Below are 19,910 nucleotides of genomic sequence, written 5' to 3' on the forward strand. Positions count from 1 at the left end.
AAACATTTACTCATAGAAGTCCGGTTAAGAGTGGGATTAAATTCTAACGTAAGACGGAACATGAGAACATGAGTTCTGGAGTAGAGGCCACGAAGTGTAGCGTGGGACGCCCTCCAGTCAGTTGGACCGTAATGGATGAAGCAAACCGCGGATAAAGGCAGGCTTGTGAGAGGCATATGTGGATGGTTACGGGCTGATGATGAAGATGTAAAACAAAAGCAGGAACCAATCTACGTCATATCTAGTAATACAAAAAAGTTCTACACCCAAAAGCCTGACTCCAAATGGTCCCAGTAAAAAAAAAAAATATTGAACAAAATATTTACGTTATTAGAACGCGCTTAAGGTATGTAATGTACCTACATCAATAATTTTTAAAAAATGTTTCCGTTTATGTGTATATAGATGCAATGTCATTAGAACTTTTTCATTGCTAGTTTATGTATTTGCATAGAATGTAAGCCGCCATGTCACTTTAAGCGCACTCTTAGCAAATGCAATAAGGCATGTCGATCAATATACGCCGCATACTGAGACTGTGCAGCGAGCAACTGCATTACCGACCGAATTCAATAACGGAGACGCCAAGCCAGGTGGCCTCATGCCTAGGAACACTTCCTGTGGGGTTAAATTATATATACAGGGTGTTGCAAAAGGGTATACTAAGCTATCGTGAATTTTCAAAACTCGTGGATAAAAAATTGTTCAGGATGACCCCCTGAGTCCTCCACCCTGTATTCAGGTGTTGCAAAATTCGACGAGAGTTACTACAGATAAAATTCTACCCTGTGTACGTTGTATGTTCCATCTTTTGAATACCTAAAACGATTTCAAGTGGAAATTCTGAGATTATAGTTTTGATATTCCCAATTTAAGGGATATGTGTACATGCGAATGTTGTGTAATTACATAAATGAAGAAACAATAAAGGGATCTAAAATATTGAAGTTACCAATATACCTAATAAGTAGGAGTAGGTATTATTATTACTATACTGTGTACACTCAATGAGCACTTTGGTTTTAAAGTACTCAAAATCCTTAGGGAGCACCGTCGAGTCTAACTTTATTTTAGTTCTCCCTTCCAAGCATACTTGATCTATTACAAACTCATTTCAAATTCCTCTTCCTTTTGTTATTACAGTCTTATCGTGACCTATAAGCAAGCTAAGCACCGTAACCCTATAATAATAAAGTCCATTATCGTTTCTCTACTTGAGTTTTAATTCAAGTGCCGCGATATAGTCCAATTATTATTTTCCATTGTCCAATCTCAGTACATAATGCGACCTCGATCTGCTTGGACAATAAATATATTTTTTGGGTTACACTCAACGGGAATTTCCTGGTGTTTTGATTATTATTGTTTTTTTAAACACAAAACAACCCTGCCCATGGCCATAATACATAGCTAAGCAAATTCAACCTGTTTTGAAAATTAAATGTTGTTTAACGATGTGAATATTTGTTTTACAGACATACTCATATACATGTATACGTAGCAAACTATATACATACCTACTCCCTATTGACAAGGAAGAAAAACGAAGGGATAAACTTACAGGGCCAATTTTTTCAACGTTATAATTTAAAATGAGTTGCTAAAACCACTACTTAACATGTAAAACCTCGTAACAATCCCACTTTCTTTATCACTTTGTTAAAATTTTATCACTAAAGCTGCTCTTTTTGTCAAGAACAGTCGAGAGATCGTCACAATAGGGTCCCAACTAAAGCTGAGTGTTGAAGAAAATCTCCCTAAAGGAAAAATTAAGGGCCATCGAAAACTGATGACGCGAAAAACCCGATAGAGCTATCCAAGCCCATTTAAATGTCGACACTTGCGATGAAAAGGGATACTAAATATATATTTTGCACCTTTTATATGTATACGTTTGACCTTTGAAAAGATAAAGTCGTAACAGAAAAAAATAGTTTTAATCGCAACCCGTTTTCAACATAACCAAAAATATTTTCATCTGAGTATGTCTAAAGATAGAGAATTTGTGAGTTTTGTCACTGTAAACCCTTACATAGTCTGTGAGTTAGAAGCTAATAACAATAAAATTATAAGTTCAGCTCTCTTCAAGATACGTCACTTTCGTAGCATGGTCTACGCGGATGGCGTAGCGGAGCGGAGTTCGTAGCAAGTTGCTACGGCGCGGCGTAGGCATAAAATTCTCCTGCTAAAACGAAGCTTGCATTTAGCAAAAATTTAACTTTTATGGATTTGAAATTGTGTACCCTCATCTGTGGCATGAGAAGCAGGCGTTTACCCGACTGAGTTACCGTGCACCGCTCCTATAATAATAATACTTATGCATATGTATTTAATGTACGTACTCGTGTGTAAGTTAAATATATAGTAGCCAACTATAGGTGCAATATACTTATCTTGCCTTTGCCTATGGAAACTATAGGTATTTGATGATTTATGAGCTGATATAACAATAAATACAGAAGTAATCAAATGGAAATACATATAAGAGGAAACCACTCGTAAAATTCGCATTTATCCAGCACACACAAATACATCAGAACAAGTACCATTACTTACGTCAATCTATTAATCACACTATCTCTTTCCAACACACATTCGAAGCAAAGGACAAATATAAACGAACATCACATAAATCCATATTTATGGAATCGATGCAGTCATAAGTTTTCTCTCCATCTGTTTGGAAATCGGTTTGTGGTCGTCTCTTTGATACGAGTAATACCATGTAAGATAATAATGTATGTATGTAAAAGTATGCATTTACTCTGAATATTAGTATACAGGATGAGCCATTGTTAACGCGATATCGTTAGGAGGTGATACACATAGTAATTCTTAGCAACTTTTGTTCTTGGAAACAGGAATTGCAAAATTCGCGACCAAAAAAAAACAACCACTTTACTAAATAACACCCCTCTTTTTCCGTCAGGGGTTAAAAAGTAACACACAGCCTACAAAAAACTCTTGCAAGCAGAACATCTGAGAAGAATTTGAGCCTTATAGAGTTTCCTCACGTGGGGTCGCTTCTACAAAAGGAAAAGTTGGGAAAACTGATAAGTCACGTGCTTACCTCAAATGACAAGACAAAATTTACTTCATATGAGTTAGTTATATTTTATATTAAGTATACGTTGAACGTTGTAATGCTAAAATAAAATTCTTAATTGTCGGTTATTGTTTCAGTAGTTTCGGCCCTAATTATTAAATGAGTTGCTAATGGCATGGATTAATTAAATTTCGTTAAAATACCGCTTTTATGTAGCCAGTTTATTCTCTGAACGGAAAAAATATTCGGATTTTTTTACAATAAAATAACTATAATGCTGGGGAATCTTTGCAGTGATGCGAAAAACTTAGCTTGGGACACTGTCTATAGTGCTGATACGATGGATGCAAAGATTAATATCTTCAACTCATTAATCATCCAGCTGTATGATATCCATGCGCCTGTGAGAGCAGTTAAAATTAAACATCTTCCTGCTCCTTGGCTAACTGATGAAATTAAGCAACTCATTAGCCAAAAAGCTGCAGCCAAATCTAGGTTTAAGTGTAGCTCATCTGACAGAAATAGGCAGAAATACACTGCTATACGTAATCACTGCAATAAGGTGTGTAGGGATGCACAACGACGCCATATTCACGAATCGGTTCAAAACGGTGACCCAGCTAAAGTCTGGAATTTCCTCAGGTCGCTAGGAGTTGGTAGATCTCGTTCTGATTCTATTCCCAAGGACATAGACATTAACTGTCTTAACCAGCATTTCACATCCTCTGTGGCCATGAATAGTGCTACTAAACACAACACACTGAATTTTCTTTCATCTCAACCAACTCCTGACATTTCCTTATTTAACTTCAGTGACTTTACCGTTTGTGACGATTGTGACGTTAAGAAGAGCATACTACATATCACATCGAATGCGATCGGTACTGACAGTATCAGTCGGAACATGGTTCTTCCTATTCTTGACATAATCCTCCCAGTAATCACACACATCCTTAACTATTCCATTTCCTCTAAAACATTCCCATCCGCTTGGAAAGATGCTCAAGTCACTCCCTTGCCCAAGAAATCCAATCCATCTCTTGCTGACTTCCGTCCTATTTCCATCCTTCCCTTCCTTTCCAAGGTACTCGAACGTCTGGTCCATTACCAGCTGAATGCATTCCTAGTGCGAAACAACTTAATGAATCCGTACCAATCTGGGTTCCGCCCGGGACATAGCACTGTAACGGCCTTAGTGAAAATCACTGACGACGTTCGTCAGGGTATGGAGAATGGTGAGCTGACGGTGCTGTCACTACTCGATTTTAGCAATGCCTTCAATACAGTCGATTATGACATACTATTGGGGATATTGCGCTCTCTTAATGTATCTCCAACGGTAATTGACTGGTTTCATAGTTACTTGCACGGGCGCCGGCAGCGAATCCGTATTGAGGAGTCATTCTCTCTATGGTGCAGCACAACGGCCGGAGTCCCGCAAGGTGGCGTGTTGTCCCCTCTTCTCTTTGCCATATTTATTAACAGTATTTCTAATCACTTATCTTCTTCCTACCACCTTTATGCAGATGATCTACAAATATACAGCCATGCGCCTTTATCAGATCTCTCCGTTGCAATCAACAGAACAAATACTGACCTAGAACATATTTTGACGTGGAGCAGTGACTTCGGCCTAAGAGTCAATCCGACTAAAACCCAGGTGATCATTCTTGGCAGCCCTAGATTTATTTCCATGATTGACTTCGATTCCCTTCCACCAGTTATTTTTGATGGTGTACATATAGAGTGGAGTAAAGAAGTTAAAAACTTGGGGGTGTATCTGGACAGATCTATGACATGGAAAAAGCAGCTGGAAGTAGTTAGTAGAAAGATGTTTGCTTCAGCAGGTTCACTTCGCAGATTGCGGAATTTCTTGCCCACTTCCACCAAAATTGAGCTTTCTCAGTCTTTACTTCTACCTATTTTAGATTATGCCGATTCTTGCTATCCAGATTTAACTGAGGAGCAGTTAAATAAGCTTGAGCGACTCCAAAATTTTTCTATACGGTTTATATTTGGCTTACGCAAATATGACCATGTTTCCGACTTTCGCGCGAAACTCAAGTGGCTCCCTATTCGTCTTCGTCGCAATGCCCACATTCTTTCACTTTTATATTCCATACTCTTTAACCCAACATACCCCGCTTACTTAAAAGAACGCTTTCAGCTTCGTTGTGAATCTCACAACCTGACACTGCGCTCTACCCACAATCTCCGCCTTAATATCCCTCCTAATACCACTAAATTCTTCAGTTCTTCTTACACAGTACGCGCTATCACTTTGTGGAATGATCTTCCCTCAAAAATCCGACAAGCACCAACTCTGGAAACCTTTAAGAGAATGGTGAAGGAACACTACCTTAAATCAACTGTTTAGCTGTTATCAGATCATTAAATATGTATTAAAAATCATGTAAGTATGTAGGTATAATATGTATGATATGTATGTGTATGTATATGATGTATGTATGTATATGTATATATGTGTTTGTATATATTTATATATGTATTATATTGTATATAATTGTGTATTATAATACATGTAGTAGGCGTATGTACTTGTGTGTATTTTTTATTTATTTTTTGCTTATATTTAGTGTGTAGTAGATAATAATAACTTAAATTATACTATATTCCTTGATTAAGTACACTGTACCCCTTTTATATCTCTAGTCCATCCATCCAAAGGTTGTCTGGAAGAGATCGCTATAAGCGATAAGACCGCCTTTTGTACCCTAGTTAAGTGTCTATGTAAAATTGTTAATCATTTCTTGGTGTACAAATAAAGAGTACTCTATCTATCTATAATTTACATTAAGACAAGTTGCACAAAGCTTGTAAACTCAGTTAAGATATCGCTTAAAGATCCTTTCCTGACAATAAAACGTAGTAAGGTAGTATTTCGCTTAAAACAAACAGAGTTAGCTCAGTGGGAAGAACATAGCGTTGTATCGGCTGGGCTAATGCGAAAATGATGGAAAATGAACCTTTTGTTCTCGCAGAGAATCTTTGAAGTAGAAATGTGTAAATGACAGTTGACCTACTAAACGAGTGTTTTCATAACACGTGATTTTTTTGTAGACTGAGGCATTGCATTTCAGTTGTACTGTTTTTTAAATGCTCGCTGAAATTAGGGTCGTTATAAAGTTTTATACGGTCGTTATAAGGTTTTACGTGTGTAACTAATTATGCAGTTCCGAATGAAATCGGACGATCTAAATCATTGCTATGTTTATTTAGTTCACACTTATAAATGGTCATTAATTTATCTTTTTACTTTTTAACCGACTTCAAAAAAAGGAGGAGGTTCTCAATTCGTCGGGATCTTTTTTTTTTTTTTTTTTTTTTTATATTTTTTTTTATGTATGTTCACCGATTACTCCGCCGTTTATGAACCGATTTTGAAAATTCTTTTTTTGTTGTATTGGGTTGAGCTCCCAAGTGGTCCCATTTTTTTTTCAGAATTTTATCTCACCCCCAAGGGTGGGTAAAGGGGTAAAAACAGGGTATGAATTTCCATTTTGGGCACATATTAACCGATTCTAATGAAATTAAGAACGTAAATATAGTTCTTATAACAAAAAAATATGATGGTGACCTTGAGCTGATCTGATGATGGAAACGGAAGGCAGTCAGGGGAACTCCTCAACGGTATATAGCAACTACTTCGTGTTTAGGCTTGAATGATTCGTATTGATTAGTAGGACTTTTTGGTATCATTTGCACCTTACTTTTGATTGAAAATTATTACCAAATAAACTAAAAACTATTAAATAAAATAATAATTAAAAAAATTAAAAAACCGACTTCAAAAAACCACTAAAATGTAAGAAATAATTTAAGGTTTACACAAATTCTACTCGTATGAGACAGTACAAATATACCTAAGCTGGAACTGTTCTTTTTTGAAGTTGGTGCCATATTTCTTCAGATTACTTTGTCACCGCACCAACATCAAAAAAGAACAGTTCCTGCTTAGGTATATTTGTACTGTCTCATACGAGTAGAATTTGTGTAAACCTTAAATTATTTCTTACATTTTAGTGGTTTTTTGAAGTCGGTTTTTTAATTTTTTTAATTATTATTTTATTTTTCGTTTTCATTTGACACAACATCTCATCTGTGCCAGCGTCCGCTTCACGGGTCTGTTATCAACGTCGATAAAATCGTTTAATGCGCATTTCAACACTCACAGCGCCCTTTTTAATATAGTGTCGTTTATCGACATCGATATCGATCGCGTGTAGCGGTAGCAGGGGCACAGTACGTTAGAGATAGTGAAGTGAAGCAAAGTACGAAATCAATGGCAGAAATCTTTGAAATTTATTTGCTTTAACATAGACAGGGGTCGTGAATTATGGACGCCTTACTCAGATTTAGTTAGGTTGGCTGACGTTTTGTTCTTTTATAATTTATTTGTCTATTTAGTTCGTACTGAATGATTTGTATTTAAAAAATAAAATATAAACAAAATTAATTTTGTTCTACTAATTTAACGGATTTTTTAAATTGATGGCTTAATCTGCTTTGAAGTGTTAAAAAGATCACCTTTCAGTCGCACACAAAAGAATCGTATGCTCATCGTTAATCAAATACAATGGCATGTGTGCCTTATTAATCAATCTAGAGAGGTAATTTGTTAAGGACAGTTTTAATAACTAATATACATATGGGAAACTTACCCATGCTTTCAAGTGGTTTTTATATCACAAGTCACAACTGATCCTTTTTTTTCCATTGGCGGATGGCGTCGCCAAAATTTGGTTAGCATGTGTTTGTCATCGACATTTAAAAAAAAACTAATTTAATGCTGTCTCTTGTTGCAAATAAGCTGCCTAGTTGGCCTCCTGCCATCGGAAGTTATTTGACACTTTGTCTATCGTCCTTGCCTTTTGCTTAGTACGTCTCGTCTTGGTTTTACACATTGCACAGCTATATACGAGGGCGGGTCAATAAGTCCGTGACTTTTTGAAGAAAATACTGGTTTTTGGATAATTTTATTTTTTATTTTTCAACGTAGTCTCCTTTGAGCACTATACACTTTGTCCAACGCTGCAATGTTTTTATCTCTTCCAAAAAATGAGATTTCTCGAGGTCATCAAAATACCCACATTGGCCTTCTGTGGCGCCGATTCACCCCGAGAAACCCACTGTTTAGACTGCTGTTTGGTCTCTGGTGTATTGTGGTGGATTCACGTTTCGTCCACGGTGACAAAACGGCGCAAAAACTCGTCCGAATTTCGGTTGAACTACGCCAAACACTCCTCTGAATTTTTTCAATCATTTCAGGTGTAGAGACCTCAACTGGGTGCCATGGACGTCCGGCATCTTCCGTACTTGTACGGCCAGAACGGAATTCAGTAAACCACTTTTTAACCGACTTCGAAAAAGGAGGAGGTTCTCAATTCGTCTGTATGTATGTTTTTTTTTTTTTTTTATGTATGTTCATCGATTACTCAGCCATTTATGGACCGATTTTGAAAATTCTTTTTTTGATGTATTGGGTTGAGCTCAGGGGTGGTCCCATTTTTTTTTCAGAATTTTATTCCACCCCCAAGGGTGGGTAAAGGGGTAAAAACAGGGGTATAAATTTCCATTTTGGGCACTTATCAACCGATTCTTATGAAATTTATAACGTAAATATTGTTATTATAACAAAAAGATATGATGGTGACCTTGAGCTGATCTGATGATGGAAACGGAAGGCAGTCAAGGGAACTCCTCAACGGTATATAGCAACTACCTCGTGTTTGGGCTCGAATGATTCGTATTAACGAGTAGGACATATTGGTATCATTTGCATCTTACTTTTGATTGATAATTATTGCAAATAAACTAAAAATAACAAAATAAAATAATAATTTTAAAAAAATTAAAAACCGACTTCAAAAAACCACTAAAACGTAAGAAATAATTTAAGGTTTAGACCAATCCTAGGTCACAGTATAAATATACCTAAGCAGGTACTGTTCTTTTTTGAAGTTGGTGCCATATTTCTTCAGATTAACTACTTTGTCACTGCACCAACATCAAAAAAGAACAGTACCTGCTTAGGTATATTTATACTGTGACCTAGGATTGGTCTAAACCTTAAATTATTTCTTACGTTTTAGTGGTTTTTTGAAGTCGGTTTTTAATTTTTTACCATAGATATTGATGGCGCAGAGTCCCCATAATCTTTATCAAGCTTAGCCTTGGTTTCAGTGATGGTTTTTTTCCGCAAAAAATCATGCTTAGTGAGCACACGAAATTCAGTTATCCATTATGTTTTTAAATCACGCGGCAGTTGCTAAGAACGGGTGTAAAACACAAACCAAGTGACGTAACTGGTCCAAATTTTGACAGATGTCAACTGACAGTTGCCTGTTGACAGGAGCAATGTTGTTCTTTCAGTTAGGTGGCGAGAAATTACAAAAGTCACAGACTTATTGACCCGCCCTCGTATATCAATATACAGCTTTAGTTTTGTTTGTGGCTGTGTTTTACACTATCTTTTTTTTTAAGCCTACTTTATTTGCTACTGCTGGGAAAAGGCCTCCCCTTTTTCCATCCACACCCTTCGATCCTATTCGATGAAAAATTCGACGTGTAGGCCTCGGTAGATCACAATCGACTTTATATTTCCGATGTTACCTAATATAGGTAGGTAGGTGGGTATAGTGTGTATTCTCAAAAAAGAATGCCAATGCCCCCTATCACACGCAATATTTTGATAGATAGCTGAATACATCCATCAATAATGCTCATTTCATTGTTATATAAGTAATATTTCACCGTCCCTAGCATCGCCACCCGCTGACCAATGCTGGTGATAAATTCGTGCGCCTTTTTACTCCCGTTAATCCTTCGACATATTTCGCCGCAGATACCAGAATAGGGGGCCTCGGTCTAATCTGTACTTTGATTAATTTCAGCCATTGATCACACTAAGTGCGTTTGGCCAAGAAATGAGTGCTTTGCGATTGTCGTTGCTCTGGATGGGTAAATATGTGTGTTGACCACGTGAAATTGTGTAATAAGTAAGAATTAATTAATCTTATGCAACCCTGAGAGGGAAACTAGACAAATATTATGTAAACATTTGTTTTCTGAAAAATCTGAACCGCAAATTTCTTCTAATTTAGATATAAGTACTCTATACTGAACTTTGTCGTCACTTCATATTATTCTTGAATAAACTATCATTATGCATACATGCATTTTGTGACAATTATTTAAGACAATACTTTATTTTCTGCTAGATTAAATCTGACCTTAATCGTCAATTAATTAGTTAATCGATCCGACACATTTTTAATTCTGTTATGGGTACAGTGACGTCGTCCATCATAATGTGTGTATCGCATGACCCAGCACTATCTGATGTTCTCATCATGACGCAATGGCTGAGTAGTGAGCAACCAGCCTTATAACGAACTGAATTTCATTGCTCCTGCTGGCTTTCCTATTTAAGTAAAACTATAAAATTTTCTTCAGGGGCACCTCGTCTACTTTCCTATTTTGACTACTTTCCCATTGCGTCAACTTTCCCATTTCGTCCACGTATTGGTCCCACCTCGTCCACTTCCTACTTCGTCCACTTTCCCACTTCGTCTACTTTAGTACTCACAAGTCAGAGACGTCACTCTACGGAAGAAACTAAAAATATAAAGGGCAGTGGTGAAGGTGTATTGTGCCCGGAACTTAATTTAAAATAGACTGTCAGCTTTGGGAACAAAACTACTGTTTTTCAGGTACTACTCAAAAATGCCTATTCATACAGGGTGTTGGTTGCAAAAAGGGTATACGAAGCCAAAACCTACATGTGGAGCATGGTATATCTAAGCCCGAAACAGAAATCAGAATTTCAAAATTCGCGAAAAAAAAACATTCTCCATAGTAAAAAAGACACGTGACCAACAAAGTTTCTATGAAAAATGATATTTTTTTTTCGCGAATTTTGAAATTCTGATTTCAGTTTCGGTTTTCGGTAGGTTTCGGCTTAGTATACCCTTTTTGCAACACCCTGTATATCGTTGCAACTGTATTTTTTATTACGGTTAAATCATCCAATATTCATACTACAGTAGCCATGTATGATGGCTGATAGTGGTAATGAAGTACGCCGTCATACCCAGTAGACGCTCCCAAGGGTGTAGGATATAATTTTATATATAATTCGTTTGTACAAGGTGACCTAATGTTTTAATAGTCAAAAGTTTCACTGTGATATTTTAGTATACATAATGTTCACATGGCCTAATTTTACTACGGTTAAGTAACTGATTGATACCAATGAAATACGTCACCGCACACATAAGCTTAACGTAAAGGGATCGCCTTTTTTTCTTCTGTCGACCAGGCGTTCGCGCGTTCGCGTTCTACTGGTTGGCAGAAGAAAAAGAGGCGATCCCGTTACATTACGCTTATATGTGCGGTGACCTTAATGCGTTCGTGTTCACAGTCATTGTGTGCACAGTAAATACAGAGTGTCCGTGAAAGTATAATATGCATCAAAAGAAAGTGGTAGACTCAGGTGGTCTTTCTCTTCAACTTAAAATGCTACGACGTTGGAAAGCTCGAGTTATTTTTCTTTGCCTCTCCATAGAAACTTTGTTTGTCACGTGACTTTTTAGTGGGACAAAAATGCTTGTCCCTGCTGCGTCATCCCCTTTTATTTTATCTTTGCTTTCACAGACATTGTGTATGAGAAATCCCAGTTTAAATTCATCGTTTCATCACTCTATTTAAAACGCAGCGCGACAGAGATTACGGAAAAAAAATCATGTTCATCCGATATCATCAAATGTATTCACAAACTAACAATAACATACTAAATACTTTCAAAACATCTTACTAACATGTTAATATGTTTCCCAGGTCTAACAGCGCAGTCAGAAAGTAAGCTACAGATCAAATCAGCATGACTTTAATAACTAGTAGAATTGAACCTACCCATACACTTCATTACCCATATTACTTCCATACCTACCTTTAGATAGTAAATACTCATCTTTGATTACTAAATCCTTCTCTTTTATCTCTACTAAAGAAAAGAGATGGGTTTTCACTTGCAATTCACTATCAGATACATTTTACTGCATGAAAACGACACTGTTTTTAATTAACCAATCACGTTCAAGGATTGAATCGTTTATTGGAATCCAACACTCTCATTGGCTCTTAAAATAGCGTTGTTGAATGCACATGTAAATTGAGTACATCTCCAAAGTATGCGTATTTCATTTTGTTATATTATACTATAGCCTCCTTGGTAGTTTGTAGAGTTTAGTTGCAACTGTAAACCAGACACAGTTGAATTTCAAATACCAAACTTATGCTAATGTACTATGAAGAATTCAGATAATCATCTACATACGAGTATTTTTGGTAATAGATAATTCATTCACTTTTTATCTTTTAAGTAAAACCTTTATATGCGTAGTATTAACGCTAAAATTTTCGTTTTAAACATACTGAGATCAGTTTGAAACATTCACGGACCAACTATAGCTAAGACTCTTCAGTATTTCATCTCTCGAGTACATCTTACTTGAACCCTGCTTGACCCTATACGCATGGCTGGTCCAGTCAAATTAGAAACTTCACTATCACTAAAGTTCACATACATCACATCATAACACATGGGTAGTCAAGTCATGTTTTGATTCTGTAGATGTATTTTGCTAGCGTACTTCCTAATGATCCTTTTTGCAGGTTTATTGGTGAGTGTTTTAGTTATAAGTATTATAGTTCACATACTTTTAATATTATAAAAGTTAAAAAGATATCATTATTAAATTAATCCCCGTATTCTTATAATGTGCCATCAACGAATTTAGACTTTTATACTGAAACAATGAGTCGAAAATTGTGAGTTTTGTGCCGATTTACGAGATACTCGTATAAACTCAAGGGGTCAAGTGAAAAATCTAAAAAGTTGAAATAATAATTAGAAAGCCCATAATAATATTTTTAAAAATACACAAGATAACAAACACATTAACGTTTATTTATTTATTTACTTTCTTACTTATATTTTATGAACAGCTAATTGTTTGTGACGAAAATTTGATATGCTCCGATATTAAATTTTTCGGATGTTTTCCCATATTTACCTACTTGGTCAATTTAGATAACCCTTTTGAGTTTTTTATATTATATCGATGCTTTTGTTTGATATAATAACCGTTTATTTTGTAAATTAACTTGTTTTTAGCCAAGCGATACCTCCTGAAACTTTATAGGTATTTATTTATATTCAAACCGGTACTTTAGATATTTAAGATTTTAAGAAACTTTTAAGATGAAATGATAGGCCGAGCCCGCCTCCCCAGAGGACTATAAAGATACAATATACGCCCGTAGCTCTAATATATTTTAAGTTAAGGCGGTAAGTAAACAAAATTTCGCTGCTTAAGTATAAACAGAATTTTGCCTTCTCCTTTCCATTTTGTTTATAAGACTTTCTGTGCCAGGCGTGAATATCTAAGGCGGTGAACATAGAAAACTTGAAACCCTACTTGTCAGACAGGCGCGAGCATAGGATTCGATACTATTTTCGAATCTACACGAAGGGTCGCTTTTACCAAACGCTAAACGTATTTAAATCAAATTTTTAATACATTTTGTACTAACTGACAGACGTATGACAGGCTACTAAATACGTTTAGCATTTGGTGAAATTCCACCTAACATGAAAAAACAAATGCCACTTTTGGAACTAACAAATTTGCCTTACATTTTGACAGTGACATTTGACGATACGCAACGTAAACGGAGGTTTCGAATCCTGTGCTCGGGCAACAGTATAAATGCGTAAATCAACACCGTGCACTGCTGCCGAAGATTACATCATTTGTATTTTTATGGATATTTTCTCCTTTGGTGTATTAATTTGTTGACAAAAAAAAATACCTATACCTAAGTAATAATAAATAATAAATGTTGATATGGTGTTCCAAATATTGGACCATTTCTTCCGACTTTTCAATGCCGTATTATGTTTAAAACAAAAATATCCTTGTGAGCATATCTTAAGAAACCAGGTAGACGTTTTATTATATTCCCAGCAGATGCTCAAGGATCAGAATTAATATTCCCGACTACAAGCTAAACAGAAGTTGATAGTAAACAACGCTGCCCGACCGAACAGTTCGCGTACTACAGAATACTTTAGTTTAAAAAGTTGAGGCAAGTTGTTGGGAAAAATACAAGTTCGCCTCTTATACCTCTTATCTATCCTTCCCCACGGTCATTCTAAGAATGTTCTAGGTTTACAGAATCTATTGTAGCTGTCAAATAGACTTTGTTTTCTTATGAAAGTACCTACCTACTGTAATTATTTACTCTGGCGTAACCAGAATTAAAAACCTACCTTGCTATAAACTTGGTAGGCCAATGTAGTAACACAAACGTTTCGCAACAGATATGCTGATTTGAATATGTAAAAAGAGAAAATTATGAGATAATTGTTTTTGTTTGTCATGATTAAATTTCGCTGGCAATGTAAAAAATATAATTTGTACTCGTATATCGATCGATGACAATATAAAGTAGACAAGGTCCTTCTAAAGGAAACTTTGCTACATAATGAAAGATCGAAAGAAAATGAACAGGAGGTAGGTACAAAAGTAGAAACAATACGACACCTTCAAAACTATTCAAATTCCTAACTCGGTATCCAGTTTTTATATGACCTCTTATTGCAGTGGCGATGTACACTTCATGCCACAAAAACAGAAACAGCTTCAGCGTGAAAAGTTCACGTCAAGAGCACGATTTATGAGCAGAAAAGTCGAGAAGTTGAGCGCAAGGAGTAATAACTCTTGCAGCGGGCAACGGCGATGAAAAATTAACCCAGCTGAGATTTTTTACAAGAAAATTGCTAGCGTAATTTTTTGTCCCGATGTGTAGCAGATGGCTCGGACATTATAGAAATATTGTATCTAAATTAAGCGCTAGCTGATGCCAATGGATTTCGCTCCGCCTTTAAAGGTGGGATAAAACACATTTGGAATCGAAATTACATTTAACAAAACCATTGCTGGTTAGCCAAACGTAGTTCTTCTTCTTCTTAAGTCCTTTAACTCCTAGTGGAGCATAGGGCCGCAACTACAGCTTTCCACTTCTGACGATCAGAGGCAGCAGCCACAACTTCTGGCCAGCTCATGTTGATCGACTTGATCTCCTGGGCTAATGTCCTTATCCAAGTTATTCTTGGGCGCCCTATCCTTCTTTTTCCTTGCGGGGCAAACACTAGGGCCTGCTTTGTGAGTTGAGTGCCAAACGTAGTTAGTTAAACTAAAATTAAAATATATTTATAATTCCACTACTATACCCATTTTCATTCTTTCTATTTCCTATCAATTTGGTTGTCTGGAAGAGATTACTTTTAGTATTAAGGCCGCCGATTGTGCTATTTATTTTCTTTTCATGTTTGTAATACTGTTTCTGTTTGTGTGCAATAAAGAGTATTTTATCTTTTATCTTTACTTTCAATTTAAAAACAACTCACTCTCTGGGTGCAATGATCTAGGTACTTCTCTAGAGTAGCTTATTTAAACTGACAAATGAGCCCGAAGTTTTAAAGTGAAGTAAAGTCTTAAAGTGAACTAGTTAATTCCCGTTTTCATTCAGAGTGATTGATTCGCGCTCGTTATTTAAAAAGAAAAGACGAGACTGAAAAGTTTAGTAAAATGGGTATAGCTATGTAGTATTTTTAAATACGAACATTTTCTTAACTAACATAATATAGGTTTAGCTAAACATATTGGTTTAACTGGCTTGCTGAGATAAGTCAAAAAGTTTGAGTCAAATTTGTAAAACTTTCAGTTACTGAATTTCGCCGTAGTCGGGTCCACTTCGGGCTCTTTTGTTCTACACGAGTATTGCGACTAACTAACTGCAATATCATTGTCGGTTTTACATGAAGTTGTAAAACTGACCGTTTCCACTTTATCCAGATCGTTACTTGGTCCGTCCAACCACTGGTATAATGTAACCTTATCAATGCTAAAATGTAATAATAATAATAATAATAATAATAACGCGGCAGGGCAGCTTGTGGCGAGCTGTTGGGCATTAGCGACCCCACCCACCCGATGCCGGGGAGAACCCCTGTTCCTCATCTCTGGCTTGCCTTTATTGGTTGTCCAGAGTGAACACTGACGAGGAACAGGATCTCCCACCTCTTGCTTGCCTTCATTGGCTGGCTTGAGTGGTGTACCGCTAGAGCAGAAATGCTCGGAGGAAGGAAGTATATCCAGTAAGTGCTTGTAGGGGTCTTGACCGGCATCCGCGATTGCTCTGAGAGCCTTGGTATACCTCTCCACCCTCAGCACCTCATGCCATGTTGCCCTCTTGTTGCTACGTCACTGTAATGTGCTAGCGACTGTTTTGGGGGGCCCATTTAATGTGTGTGCGAGTCACCCCCTGCCTTTTTATCCGTATGTGAAACATATAGGTCCAGGCAGGGGCCATATTCCTTCCATAGTCCCAGATACCCAGTCCATTTAGCACCCCATTCCATAACCCTGTATTAGTTTTCTCCATATCCTACAATAGTCCTGCACTAACCGGGGATTTTCCTTGGGTTCACTTCTATAGTTATCACAGGGAAAATCGTCGGTTAGTGTCACATTCCATATAGATTAATGTTGTCAAACGGGCCTCTACGTGTTGGCTTCGGCCCCATGCACGCCTTCCAAATGCCCGGGACCCCATGGTCCCGTGATGGTAAAGACACAACATAATAATAATAATGTCCTCCTAGCCGAATTTCGGCTACGGCGGCCAATCTCAATTGAGATCAGCCATCTACGCAGGAGTAGATTATAGTGCCCAAGTGTGTGCGCAGTACACAGGAGCACTCTCTGTTCCATCACTCTCATAACCCAATGGGACGGATTGACCGACACGACTGGAGAGAGCTAGGCGCAGGACCGACTGCTTTACATGCCCATCCGACAGCATGGATCGTTTCACTGTTTCGGACAACAGGTGATCAGCCTTCTATGTCCTAACCAAACTTAGAACCACAATTTTAGAAACACAAATTGATGGTCCCACCCGGGAATCGAACCCAGGACCTCTGGGTCATGAAGCGAAGCTTCTACCACTAGACCACAGAGGCAGTTAGGCTAAAATGTAACTTTAATTCAATTAAGTATATTTTTAAAGTGTCATAACAAACACATCAATTTTTTTTTTTTTTAAAGACGTTTATTTATAATAAAAACTTAGGCTAATACAAAATTTTTTTCTGCCAAACTGCGTAACAGTTTGTTGGCAGACGCTCTTAGTTCTAATCTAAAAACTAAGTACTGACACTTATTATATTAAATTTAATTTATAAATAATTAAACTAATGGTACAGTTGATATACAGGGTGTTAACTAGAATGCGTTTGAGCGGAAAATGGGGGTTAGTATTAGTCTAACCAAGCACGTTTCTAAGAAAAAAAACATCAGAATCTCGAATATTTATGTTTAAAGTCTAAAGTAAAGTGGAAAGTTTTACCTTAATCAAAAACATGGTCACCCTACACAAACACATAACCAATGAGACATTCGATTGCAAAAGAACACACACTGTAAATTTGTTATCAACTTCACTTTTCATAATTTATTTGATGTAACTATGATTGTAATTAATTATACAGTAGGTAATAACAATTATTAAATAAAATTGGAATTATTCATGGTGATTAATGACATACTAATCAACAATTAAACAGCTGATTGTCATAAAGTTTGATAGATCGTACAGAATATAATTTATGACTTTCTAGGAGCTCAGAACAATAATTAAACCTTTTTACTCAGAATAAGGTAAGCGTTTAGTATTCACCCTTGATACTTACCACATTTTATTTTTCTTTTATTACCTAAAGATGCGTACAGACCGGCCCAACGAACGTCCACCGATGGACATTTATCATACATAATACAGAGGCAGATTCAGCAACGAAGGTCAACAAAACCCGTTCGTTGGCGTTCGTTTGGCCGGTCTGTATGCAGCTAAAGTTAAAAGACCACAATGCATAACAGGATGATAACAGGGTCTACTTCAATGACGAATTGGTTTACTTACACTCGCTCATCTCGATTTGTGTTGTGTACTTGCGATTGAGACGTCTTTGATGACGAATAGTACGGAAATCCTCTTAATAAGTATGGCCTCACTTTAAATACCAGTAGAATAATAACAATCTCGCGTATCATAACCATCGAGTATTTATGATAGTCATTACCTTCTCTGTGGATCTAGTCTGTCAGTCAGTCATTGTTGTTAACTTGTTTACAATCATTTTTTACAATTATTACCTAAAAGGGAAAAGGTACCTACAATTCTATCTTTTGATTACCAAGCCTTGTTCCTCATTTCGTTTTATGTTGTGCTGTGCTGTGAATACGTGTGACCTATGTTATGAAGCATAAAATGAAAATGTTCTGTATTCATAAAAGATAATTGTGTATCAATAAAGTGATACTTATGGAGTAAAATAAAATGTCTACAATGGATTGGGTACTTTGAGTACCCAAAATCTCGGTAGGTACCTTGACGATGTGGCTCCACGAGTGTGGTGCAGATGCACGCATACTTTTTTATTGACCTTGGCTTTGAATTGTTTGGCCTTGATCTTGGCTTTCAAGTTCATGGTCATTCTGTCAAACGTACCTAAACCTGAATAGGGTGACTATGAAATTTTAAAATGTACTAAATGAAACTGTTTTATGTTGGTCAGCTTAAAGCAAATAAAATACGTTTTTTAATGTCTTATCGTGTTCAGTATCATCGGCTGTATCTACCATTTCCCGCTCCAACGCAATTAAGTTAACACCCTGTATAATATGAAGGAATTTTATGCTATAATTTAGATGTTAAGTTTCAGAATTTAAAAAAATATTTTTTAATTTAAGTTTTAATGTAGTTTTACAAAATTTGTCGGTAGATCGCAATAGGGGGATATTATTACATATTTTAGGGGTTAAGTATCTTCTTGTCCTTTGTCCGTAGTAATTATTTGCCTTTGGCTGTATAAATTTTCTATTATTGGCTGATCTTGTAACATAGTGGTGATTTACCAGGGTCTTATGGTCATCGGAGTAATATGTTTCAATAGCAATCAGATACTTAACCTTACAATGAACTGGGAGTATTCGGCATGAGGCGAACAGTTTGTCATAGTCTCCATCACAACTATCTTTTGTTTTCTTATCAGCTAAATATTTTATTAATCTTATTTGTAGTTGTTTAATTTTATCTAAATATGTTTTAAACGTGAGGCCATAGCAACTCAAACCATAACTAAACATTGTATCTGCAAGGGCGTGATACACGATATACAGGGTGCGTCTATTTAATATTTTGCTAAGATGATAGAACTTGCCTAGAACTGATCGTAGTCTATTACATATTTCGTTAATGTGTGGTTTCCAATTAAAGTTACTATCTATCAATAGGCCTAGGTATTTGAACTGGTTAACAGTTTCTAACTTTTTACATTGACAGTTCTGATAGTCAGCGTGCAAACATTCGTACGTGTGGCCAATGATGTTAACTGATTTACTCGCTTTTGCTTTTTTATTATATGGCGAATATATGTGCATACATTTTGTTTTATTTATATTTAATATTATGCCATTATCGTGGGCCCATTTGGTAATCATATCAAAGTCTGTTTGCATATTGTTTTGTATTGTATCCAAATCCCTTCCGGAGAGCAACAAACACATATCGTCAGCGTACATAAAAACATTACATTTTTTAACTACGTTAGGTACGCTATTTACATGCATTATGTAGCCGACGGGACCGTACACTGAGCCAGTGGGCACGCCCAGATCGACGCGCACCTCGGACCCCACCGCCCCGCCCACCG

General features: G+C 36.6%; 1 protein-coding gene across 1 annotated transcript in view; it reads left to right on the forward strand.

Moving 5' to 3' along the window:
- Positions 1 to 19,910, forward strand: part of LOC105396024 (Kv channel-interacting protein 1) — a 175,578-nt gene that overhangs the window by 80,327 nt on the left and 75,341 nt on the right. The window contains exon 4 of the mRNA XM_048629594.1: positions 11,906 to 11,926. Within this exon, the coding sequence (XP_048485551.1) occupies positions 11,906 to 11,926 (21 nt within the window). The remainder of the gene's footprint in view (positions 1 to 11,905; positions 11,927 to 19,910) is intronic.

Source organism: Plutella xylostella, chromosome 23 (assembly GCF_932276165.1).
Source record: "Plutella xylostella chromosome 23, ilPluXylo3.1, whole genome shotgun sequence".
Classification (NCBI taxonomy): domain Eukaryota; kingdom Metazoa; phylum Arthropoda; class Insecta; order Lepidoptera; family Plutellidae; genus Plutella; species Plutella xylostella.